The sequence below is a fragment of the Gadus chalcogrammus genome, chromosome 6 (assembly GCF_026213295.1).
Source record: "Gadus chalcogrammus isolate NIFS_2021 chromosome 6, NIFS_Gcha_1.0, whole genome shotgun sequence".
Classification (NCBI taxonomy): Eukaryota; Metazoa; Chordata; class Actinopteri; order Gadiformes; family Gadidae; genus Gadus; species Gadus chalcogrammus.
The window spans coordinates 829,247-840,000 of NC_079417.1; the positions used below are offsets into that span (position 1 = coordinate 829,247).

Genomic DNA, 10,754 nt, shown 5'->3' on the forward strand with positions numbered 1-10,754 from the left:
ATATATCTATGATCATGTGTCCTGACTGATCCTGGACCCACGCTGCTCGGTGCTCTGTTGGTCAGGCCTACCCTAAGATGGCGGCCCCCATGTAGCGGACGAGCGTTCCTGTCTGTTACTTTATACCTTCATCCCCGATCTATCTATTAGTCTATCTCTGTCTCAGGTCCATTATCACTAGTATGGCTCTGAGGACGTTATTCAGATGTTCGTCTTTAGTTGTTAGGGAGTTCGGCGCGTTGAGCAAGAGGACGCAGAAATGGACGTCAGCTGTGACGGGAGGAACGTCAGGAGGATCCCACGGTGAGAGCACCAAGAGGAGGCTATCATCTGTGCATCATCTATACATCATCCATACATCATCTATACATCTCCTTCTCACTTTAACTTGCAAACGAGGCGTAAAGTAAGGCAGGGAAATGAACCAGTTCTGGTGTAACTATGATTCTGTCGCTGATGAAGTGATCACTACATTAAGATAAGATAATTAATCTAATGGTGTAGATGCATTAGATAATCACTATAAGAGACACTTCTAGTGATTGAAGTCGACCTGTTCTCCATGTATTGTATGTATCTGTTGTACAGCCATGTGATGCTCTCTCTCAAATTCAAATAGCTTTATTGGCATGACTAGTGTGGTAAATCAAAATCAGTGTTGCCAAAGCATAACCGTATTAACATATTATGTATAGTAACAAAAGAGAACGTCAGATCAATATGTAGATATAACATCACATACAGATGTACGTACATATAGAAATAATGGTAAAATTAAATGAATATTAAGAGAAGCTACATAAAACGCATCATAGGTTACGAATAATCCCTAAAATAACACAGTGAGGCCTGGTGTAGAATGTCATTCTCTCATTTTGTGGCAAGCTGAAATAAACTGTCCTGCGAGGACGCGTTCTCTTTTCTCTTGCCTGTTCATATTTCTAGTTGGTCTACATGGGAGTTTATAAAATGTGGGTGTTTTTGGCCGAATTTGCTAAAATCAGTCAGTGTGGTCAGGTAGGGGCCACAGTGTACTGTCTGTTTACTGGGCCAGATAACACTGCATTTTGCTCTGTGTGTGTGTGTGTGTGTGTGTGTGTGTGTGTGTGTGTGTGTGTGTGTGTGTGTTTTAGTGTTCCAATGGGTGAGGTAGGTTGGTTTCTGATGTGTTATAATTTGGTTGAGTCTAATTGATTTGTTCTCAGGCTGGTCCTGGGGCTGAGCAGAGGGGGAACCTGTCTGTGGACAGAGCTCAGGACCAGCTGAGTGAAGGGGACTCCTGTTCATCTCTTGGCTTTGCAGGGCTTTGTGCTGCGTGGTGGTCACTTTGTTTTAGACAGCAGCGTACCGTGGGGTTTAAGTCAGGGCCTTCAGTAACGAACTCCACCAACGGCCAACCCCCAAACACTCAGACATGACACACAAATGTCATATTAGGTCCCAGATCAGCCACAACCAGCCACAATATGTGCTACTGCATAACCATCCACAACAAGACAGTTGATCTTCAGCAACAACAACAGCGCACACGCACACCACTTTGCAGTACCGCAGAGCTAGAGTAATGCAGGCTCGACCATCAGATCTGTCCTTATGTCACTCCGCAACCAGATTGCACATCACACAAAAATAAGTGTTCACAGTTATTGTTATTTTCACCGGATGCTTTCGTAACTTCAACGGATTCAATAAGGTAGCCTATTGCGACAATATTACAAGTGCAACGCCAGTTCATTAACAAAAATGAAACATACAAGCCTTTATGCCACATATTTTACAACAGCTATCCAGCCAGAATATTAAGCCCACGGGAGTAGTAGTGAAAGGGTTCATTTCATATGCTTATTAAGCGGCATCCACACACAGCATTACCATTGAGCCTACTGCCCAAATTCCAGCAATATATTTCTGTTTCCAACCATTAAAAAAAAAAAGCGTCATAAACTAAGTACCACAACAACACTGGTTTTTAGATGTAGCGTTTTGGGATTTTTAATGGTAGTGGATACTGGCCTAATTCAGCTCTGGGCAGGCTTGTTGGGTAGTTTGGCCTGTTACATGCAAAATTCTTTTTACTAAATTCAGTGTTTGCAATTTCAATGAGATTTATTCCCATTGGTCAAAAAGTTGGTTTGTTTGTGGGCCTCTCTCTTTCTCTCTTTCTCTCTCATACAGTCTTGTCATTCTCTCTGTCTGTCTGTCTGTCTGTCTGTCTGTCTGTCTGTCTGTCTGTCTGTCTGTCTGTCTGTCTGTCTGTCTGTCTGTCTGTTGTACAGCCTTGTGATTCTCTGTCTGTCTGTCTGTCTGTCTGTCTGTCTGTCTGTCTGTCTGTTGTGCAGCCTTGTGATTCTCTGTCTGTCTGTCTGTCTGTCTGTCTGCTTGCCTGTCTGTCTGTCTGTCTGTCTGTTGTGCAGCCTTGTGATTCTCTGTCTGTTTGTCTGTCTGTCTGTTGTGCAGCCTTGTGATTCTCTGTCTGTCTGTCTGCCTGCCTGTCTGTCTGTCTGTCTGTCTGTCTGTCTGTCTGTCTGTCTGTCTGTCTGTCTGTCTGTCTGTCTGTCTGTCTGTCTGTCTGTTGTGCAGCCTTGTGATTCTGTCTGTCTGTCTGTCTGTCTGTCTGTCTGTCTGTCTGTTGTGCAGCCTTGTGATCTTCTCTCTCTCTCTGTCTGTCTGTTGTACAGCCTTGTGATTCTCTGTCTGTCTGCCTGCCTGTCTGTCTGTCTGTCTGTTGTGCAGCCTTGTGATCTTCTCTCTCTCTCTCCTCAGGAGTGCTGATCGCCCCCGTCCCCCCGGTGAGGCACTACGCCCGGGCACTGAGGAGGAAAGCAGGTACCCTAGTCTCCTATGTGTCCTTCCCTAGTCTCCTATGTGTCCTACCCTAGTCTCCTGTGTGTCCTACCCTAGTCTCCTATGTGTCCTACCCTAGTCTCCTATGTGTCCTTCCCTAGTCTCCTATGTGTCCTAACCTAGTCTCCTATGTGTCCTATCCTAGTCTCCTATGTGTCCTACCCTAGTCTCCTATGTGACCTATCCTAGTTTCCTATGTGTCCTAACCTAGTTTCCTGTGTGACCTATCCTAGTCTTCTATGTGTCCTATCCTAGTCTCCTATGTGTCCTAACCTAGTCTCCTATGTGACCTAACCTAGTCTCCTATGTGACCTATCATCGTCTCCTATGTGTCCCGGCCTAGTCTCCTATGTGACCTATCCTGATATCCCACTTTACTGTTGTTCCTCACTGTGACCTCTGCCCTTAACCCTACCTTACTGTCGTTCCTCACTGTGACCTCTGACCTTAACCCTACCTTACTGTCGTTCCTCACTGTGACCTCTGACCTTAACCCTACCTTACTGTCGTTCCTCACTGTGACCTCTGACCTTAAACCAACCTTACTGTCGTTCCTCACTGTGACCTCTGACCTTAACCCTACCTTACTGTCGTTCCTCACTGTGACCTCTGACCTTAAACCAACCTTACTGTCGTTCCTCACTGTGACCTCTGACCTTAACCCTACCTTACTGTCGTTCCTCACTGTGACCTCTGACCTTAACCCTACCTTACTGTCGTTCCTCACTGTGACCTCTGACCTTAACCCTACCTTACTGTCGTTCCTCACCGTGACCTCTGACCTTAAACCAACCTTACTGTCGTTCCTCACTGTGACCTCTGACCTTAACCCTACCTTACTGTCGTTCCTCACCGTGACCTCTGACCTTAACCCTACCTTACTGTCGTTCCTCACTGTGACCTCTGACCTTAACCCTACCTTACTGTCGTTCCTCACTGTGACCTCTGACCCTAACCTACTGTTGTTCCTCACCGTGACCTCTGACCTCCCAGTCCCAGAGAGCCAGCTGAGTGACCTCCAGCCCAGCCTGCTGAGGATGGACTACGCCGCCGTCCCCGCTGCTCAGACGTAGGAACCCCCACCTCACCCCCACCTCACCCCCACCTCATCCCCCCTAGGAGACATCTCCCACCATAGGGGGGTGCAGCACCAGTAGGGTGGGGGTGCAGCACCAGTAGGGTGGGGGTGCAGCACCAGTAGGGTGCACCAGTGCAGCATCAGTAGGGTGGTGGTGCAGCATCAGTAGGGTGGTGGGGCAGCACCAGTAGGGTAGTAGGGCAGCACCAGTAGGGTGGTGGTGCAGCATCAGTAGGGTGGTGGGGCAGCACCAGTAGGGTGCACCAGTGCAGCATCAGTAGGGTGGTGGGGCAGCACCAGTAGGGTGGTGGTGCAGCACCAGTAGGGTGGTGGTGCAGCACCAGTAGGGTGGTGGGGCAGCACCAGTAGGGTAGTAGGGCAGCACCAGTAGGTGGTGGTGCGCATCCGTAGTGGTGGTGGGGCAGCACCAGTAGGGTGCACCAGTGCAGCATCAGTAGGGTGGTGGGGCAGCACCAGTAGGGTAGTAGGGCAGCACCAGTAGGGTGGTGGTGCAGCATCAGTAGGGTGGTGGGGCAGCACCAGTAGGGTAGTGGGGCAGCACCAGTAGGGTGGTGGTGTAGGACCAGTAGGGTGGTGGTGCAGCACCAGTAGGGTAGTAGGGCAGCACCAGTAGGGTGGTGGTGTAGGACCAGTAGGGTGGTGGTGTAGGACCAGTAGGGTGGTGGTGTAGCACCAGTAGGGTAGTGGGCAGCACCAGTAGGGTAGTAGGGCAGCACCAGTAGGGTGGTGGTGTAGGACCAGTAGGGTGGTGGTGTAGCACCAGTCGGGTGGTGTAGCACCAGTAGGGTGGTGGTGTAGGACCAGTAGGGTAGTGGTGTAGGACCAGTAGGGTGGTGGTGTAGGACCAGATTAATGTGTACTTGTGTTTTTCTGTTTGGTAACAGAACGGATGATCTTGTTAGAAGACTAATATCGTTGGAGTTGGCCTGCCACGTGAGTGGATATTTAATAATCATTTGATAACATGTTTAACTGCTTCCTAGTACGCTGATCCCTCGCTTCCCTCCTTCTCAGAGCGACAAACTGAGGCTGAAGAAGGAGCAGTTGGTTCAGAAAGTCAGACGGGACGAGAATGACCGGAGCTCTGTCGAGGTCAAAGGTCAGGCTCCTGCTTTCTTACAAAGAAGAATAAAGAATCCATGTGTGGGATCCATTTTGATGTTTCCTCCTCTCTTCCAGTCGCGGTCCTGACAGCGCGGATCCGTAACTTTAAGGAGCACCTTCAGAAACACCACAAGGTTGGTGATGAGTTCAACCTCTTAAGATAAGGTCAACGTCTTAAGATAAAGGGTGCTTAGGAAATTCAGGAATTGTTGAGTTGGGAATGGCGTGTTAACAGTACTTGGCTATCTTTATTTAACCTTGGTAAGATCATTTACTACTTTACTGGGTGCTACTACTGATGCGCTTTCTATCCCTGATTGTACTACTGGCCTGGGGTCTCATTTATAAAACTGTGCGTGGGATCGCTACTAAAAATGTACGTACGCCCAAAAGCCAAGTTTTGCATGCGCCAAAAAATATTCTGATTTATAAAACCCTGCATACGCACACCGTACCCAATATTTGCATTATAAATCACATAGTGCCTACAAGTGTGCGCAGCTGAATCAGCCTCACTTTCCACCCTGTACACGCCCCTTTTTAACCATAAATGGTCAATGCCAATGACCTCATGAATGCGATCTGCATATAAAACAGACTCAGATGCAAGTATTATGTCTTGTCGGAAACAATGGCAGAAGTACTGAGAAAAGCAAAAAAGCGAGACACTTGTGGGTGAGATGAAGGCCCGAAAGGTAGTTTTGTTCGGCGGTCACGGGATTGGGATCGCCAACAACAAAAAGCAGAGTGAGTGGCAACATGTGGCTGCAGCAGTGAACTCTGTCAGTAGCACGGAGCGCACAGTCCCAGGATTAAAAAAGAAGTGGACTCGTCTGACACAAAGGTACATATTTTTATGTAGCCTACCAATAAATCGTTATGGTCCCTAAAGACCCTCTCCCTCCGAATCCTGCCATTTGCATGGTCCCCCAGAAGTGCCATATGGTACAGCATTACCATGGCGCTCACCTCTGCATTTATAGGGTTATGACACTGACCGAGGACACCTTGGATAATCAGTTTGTAATCAGCCACGTAAAATGTTCTTGAACATAACCCCTTTTTAATGATTTGTCATGAAAAGCATCAAGAGTAACGGACAACGATTTTGATGAGGAGTGTGGCTTGGTTTTCCACACTTGGGATTGAATTGACATTTGATTATGTGTTTACAGTGTCACATAAAAATATTATGTTGTTGACACATGTTGGACAGATGCTTTATTCCATGCAGTCGCGCCGTCAGTGGACAGTATGGAGTGACTGGATTAAATATAGAGAATTTTTTTTATTTCTATTCTAAGGAGATGTTTCTGGAGTTATAACTGAGAAATAACGCAGTTTACTTAAATTATTCTGATTACATAGATTTAACGCATGATACAGGTTGAAATTAAATGTATGAAGGGCGATGATAAAACATAATCGTTCTTCTCATTCTACAATTATTCCGTCGGACTTCAGTTCACCACCACACCATCTGTTTTGCCAACTCTCCTTTTCCTCCAAACCATGCGTACGCATGGGTCAGAGTTTGCTTAGGGCTGCGCACATTCTCCCGTCAAGTTAGTTTTTTATAGAACACAACCTTGGCGTGGAAAGTCACGTACGCCACTTTCAGCCCCGTTTTGTGCGTACGCAACGGTTATAAATGAGACCCCTGCACTGTCACTATTTGTTGATATTACTATTACAGAACCATTGATGTAATAATATAGACCTTTGAAGTACTACTATACAACATACTACTATTATGACTACTGTAGTACTGCTATTGCCTCTCATCTGCTGGCTGCGATGCAACTCTTGTATGTTCTACAGGATATCCTGTACGCCCACAAGGTTGATCTCACACTCACACAAACTCACACAAACTCACACACACACACACTCACACTCACACTCACACTCACACTCACACACCACTCAGCACGCCCACACTGGTTCTTTGTCACATGTAGTCTGGTATTTGGTAATCTGCTTTTTTGTGTATGAAGTATGGTACTGATACTTTTTATATGATTATAAATATTGGTATGATCTTCCATCGGTCGGGTGTGATTTACATGACCTCTCAGCCTCTTTTCTCTCCTCTTTCCTTACCTCACTCGTTCCTCCACCTCTCCTATCTCCCTCCCTCCCCCCTGCTCCCCTCTCTCTCTCTCTCTCTCTCTCTCTCTCTCTCTCTCTCTCTCTCTCTCTCTCATCTCTCTCTCTCTCTCTCTCTCTCTCTCTCTCTCTCTCTCTCTCTCTCTCTCTCTCTCTCTCTCTCTCTCTCTCTCTCTCTCTCTAGGATAAGGCCAATAAGAGGCACATGCTGCTGGCGGTGGACCAGAGGAAGAAGCTTCTGAAGAGGCTTCGTCTGGTGAACCACGAGGCCTTCCAGAGGGTCTGCACCCTGCTGGACATCTCCTACAGCTTTCCCCCGGAGTACTACCGGCCCGCCACCCGCCGCTGGCTGGCCAAGAAGGCCCTCTGCATGAAGGTACGTCCCTCCAGGCCCCGCCCCTCCACGCCTCCGGCCCCGCCCCTCCACGGCCCTCTGGTACTGATCCACCAGATGAGCGGGGTGTGGACCGGGCTGTTTCTGAAGAGGCTCTGTGTGGGGACTGTTTCTGAGGAGGCTCTGTGGGGACTGTTTCTGAGGAGGCTCTGTGTGGGGACTGTTTCTGAGGAGGCTCTGTGGGGGGACTGTTTCTGAGGAGGCTCTGTGGGGGGACTGTTTCTGAGGAGGCTCTGTGGGGGGACTGTTTCTGAGGAGGCTCTGTGTGGGGACTGTTTCTGAGGAGGCTCTGTAGGGACTGTTTCTGAGGAGGCTCTGTGGGGACTGTTTCTGAGGCGGCTGTGTGGGGACTGTTTCTGAGGAGGCTCTGTGTGGGGACTGTTTCTGAGGAGGCTCTGTGGGGACTGTTTCTGAGGAGGCTCTGCTTCTCTTCTCAGGTCTACCAGGAGGTGCAGAAACACAAAGCTGACCTGAGACTGAAACTGAGGAAGGAAGTACCGAGCAGCTCCTCCTCCTCTTCCTCATCACAGTAGAACTCAACTCAATCCTTTCTCCTTCCACCAGCCCCATCCTTCTCCTTCTCCTCCTCAGTAGGAGACTGTCCACTAAACCCTAGGCTCCTTCCTCCTCCTGCCTCCTTTCCTTTTCAAACATATGGTTCCACTTCTCTGCCCGTTGTTCCACACGCAGAAAATAACTTACTGTATGAGACTAAATAAAGAATGCATTTAAAAGGAAGTCAAGTGTTGAGTTCTGATTATTCATGAGGAGGAGTATCTGAGGCTCTCGTTCTAATCGGTTGTGTCTAGGAGGTCGCTCTAGATTAAACAAAGTTAGCAGAGAAGAGGTGTTGAAACACCTTTACGCAACAAGTTGTTTCCCTTAAACCACCTGATGACGCGTTGCTCCCCTTAACCACGCCGTCTCAGTTCTCTAGTCACCAGTGAACTCACAGCTCCTGAGAGCAGCTCGTGATTCTGCTGTTCGTCAGCTTCCTGTGGTTAACTCGCTGATCTCAGCCTCTCTTCTCGTATCAACACCTCTGAACATTTCACATTTCCAGCGTCTTCAGACTCCAACTTTCTGAGGTATGCTATGGTTTTCAGCTAACAGTGTTCATTTATGCCTTATTAATAGTAGTTCTGGTTGTTAAACTTGAATCATCCTTGATGATCACTAGTTTTAGTTTTGACCAACGATTTAAAATAGTAATTCAAATAATAATGTTTATAGTACCTTCAAAGGGGCTATGGCTAGCAATTTAATAATCATAGTAATAATAGTAATATTTCAATTTGTAATGCAACACGGGAGAAACACTTTCATAAGCAATGAAGAAGTCTCTGAAATAAAGATTGGGAGGGCAGCTTTAGTTACCGAGGTAGGTGGTTGGTTAGGTAGTTGGGTAGGTAGTTGGTTAGGTAGTAAGGTAGTTGGTTGGGTAGGTGGTTGGTTAGGTAGTTGGGTAGTTGGTTGGGTAGTAAGGTAGTTGGTTGGGTAGGTGGTTGGTTAGGTAGTTGGTTAGGTAGTAAGGTAGTTGGTTGGGTAGTAAGGTAGTTGGTTGGGTAGGTGGTTGGTTGGGTAGTAAGGTAGTTGGTTGGGTAGGTGGTTTGGTAGGTTAAATCATGCACTATTTTCCATTGACTATAGTCTCGTCAGTAGTTAACACTAGGATGTAAGTAGCTGGCCTTGGGGTTATCTTTTGGTAACACTTTGTATAGTTCACATCCTTTGTCCGTTCTTGCACACAACCGTCTAGACTGAGCAATCCTTTTAAAGGACAACCACTCGATCAATATTATTACATGTTTTGTTAGTTTCCATTTATTACTTATTTGAGGTTTGGTACATCATAACAAGGATTGGTGAATCATAAGTAATTACTGAAGGGGTTTGTTCGATCATTACGAAGTACGAGCGGATTAGTACATCATACGTAGTTCGATGTTTTATAAATCATCAAATCAAAAGTAGTTACTGTTTGGTACGTCCTAACTAGTTCTACCCTTGACGTATCTTTAAGCTGTGGTGTGTGTGATGCAGCTGTAAACCAGGTGGGATCAGATGTGTGTCTATGAAGCAGGTGAACATGTCCAACCCGGTGGTGAGCCAGCAGCCGGGGGCCAGCTCCTACGGGACCAACGTCCAGACCGGAGCCTGGAGCTCCGACCTCTGCTCCTGCTTCAACGACATGCCCATCTGTAAGCGCACACACACGCACACGCACACACGTGCTCGGACACACGCACACACAGAACCACCCAGTGCAGTAGGAGAGGTGTGAGGAGTGGGGACATTGTAGAAGGTGTCCGTGTTCCTCAGGCTGTCTGGGCTGCCTGTGCCCGCTGGCGCTCGGATGCTACACCGGCCACCGCTACGGAGAGGGCTTCTGCCTGGGCATCGTCCCCGGGGGGATGACCGCTATGAGGACACACATGAGACTCACCTATGGTATCCAGGTAACTACAGTCCACCTGAGAACACATGATCAATACAGGCGTTCACGTAGTGTGAGTTAAGACCAACACATGTTTTGATAGTTATGATAGATCGATAGTAATCAATAGTTACGGTCCAATTTCAATTTAATTCAGGTTAAGTTCCCTATATCTCAGTCACCTATGATCCGTTATCAGCCCCATTCGCAGCTTATATCTGTTCTTGAATTCTCTTTAAGTCAATTGACCAATTGGCTGTGTGACCCTACAGGGTAGCATCCTGAATGACGCGCTGATGACGTCGTGCTGTGGTTGGCTCGAGGTGTGCAGGATGGCGCGAGAGATGCGCAGCAGGAACGGAGACGTTTGATCTATAAAGTTATCTCTATAAAGTTATTTCTATACAATTATCTCTTATCTCTCCTGTCTGCTGTGTTCATCCATTTCATTGCATTTATTCTACATTAAAATTGTTAATTAAACGTTGTTTACTGTTGATCATGTCGTGAAAATGTGTGAGATAATTCTTTTTCAAGAACATTTGGAGGAAACACATGATTGAACCGAACTGTTTTAGGACAGGTTCACTGTATACGTTATTGATCAGAAATCCATTAACCGATAAACCGTTTACCGTTAAACCGGTGATACCCCACGTCGCTTTATACTCACCTCTGATTGGCTGATGGCCCGTCCTCGTATATACATAGATCTGATTGGCTGTTGGCGCTCTCCGTCTACCCTGGGTATTTATATACATGGATCT

At 47.2% G+C, this 10,754-nt stretch overlaps 2 protein-coding genes across 4 annotated transcripts; both read left to right on the forward strand.

Moving 5' to 3' along the window:
• Nucleotides 1–36: 36 nt before the first annotated feature.
• mrps15 (mitochondrial ribosomal protein S15) lies at nt 37–8,282 on the forward strand. Its single transcript, XM_056592127.1, has 8 exons — nt 37–303; nt 2,764–2,826; nt 3,838–3,913; nt 4,828–4,876; nt 4,958–5,042; nt 5,123–5,181; nt 7,341–7,532; nt 7,988–8,282. Exons 1-8 carry the CDS (start codon nt 183–185, stop codon nt 8,081–8,083), a joined length of 741 nt encoding a protein of 246 aa, XP_056448102.1. The 5' UTR covers nt 37–182; the 3' UTR covers nt 8,084–8,282.
• A 175-nt stretch (nt 8,283–8,457) lies between these two features.
• LOC130384103 (cornifelin homolog) lies at nt 8,458–10,455 on the forward strand. 3 transcript variants are annotated; one of them, XM_056592128.1, is made up of 4 exons: nt 8,458–8,638; nt 9,615–9,751; nt 9,873–10,009; nt 10,260–10,455. In XM_056592128.1, exons 2-4 carry the CDS (start codon nt 9,625–9,627, stop codon nt 10,356–10,358), a joined length of 363 nt encoding a protein of 120 aa, XP_056448103.1. In that variant the 5' UTR covers nt 8,458–8,638; nt 9,615–9,624; the 3' UTR covers nt 10,359–10,455. The 3 variants fall into 3 exon arrangements, with proteins under 3 accessions (XP_056448103.1, XP_056448105.1, XP_056448104.1); XM_056592130.1 differs by having other exon boundaries at nt 8,462–8,638; nt 9,631–9,751; nt 10,260–10,453; XM_056592129.1 differs by having other exon boundaries at nt 8,464–8,638; nt 9,634–9,751; nt 10,260–10,452.
• Nucleotides 10,456–10,754: the final 299 nt, after the last annotated feature.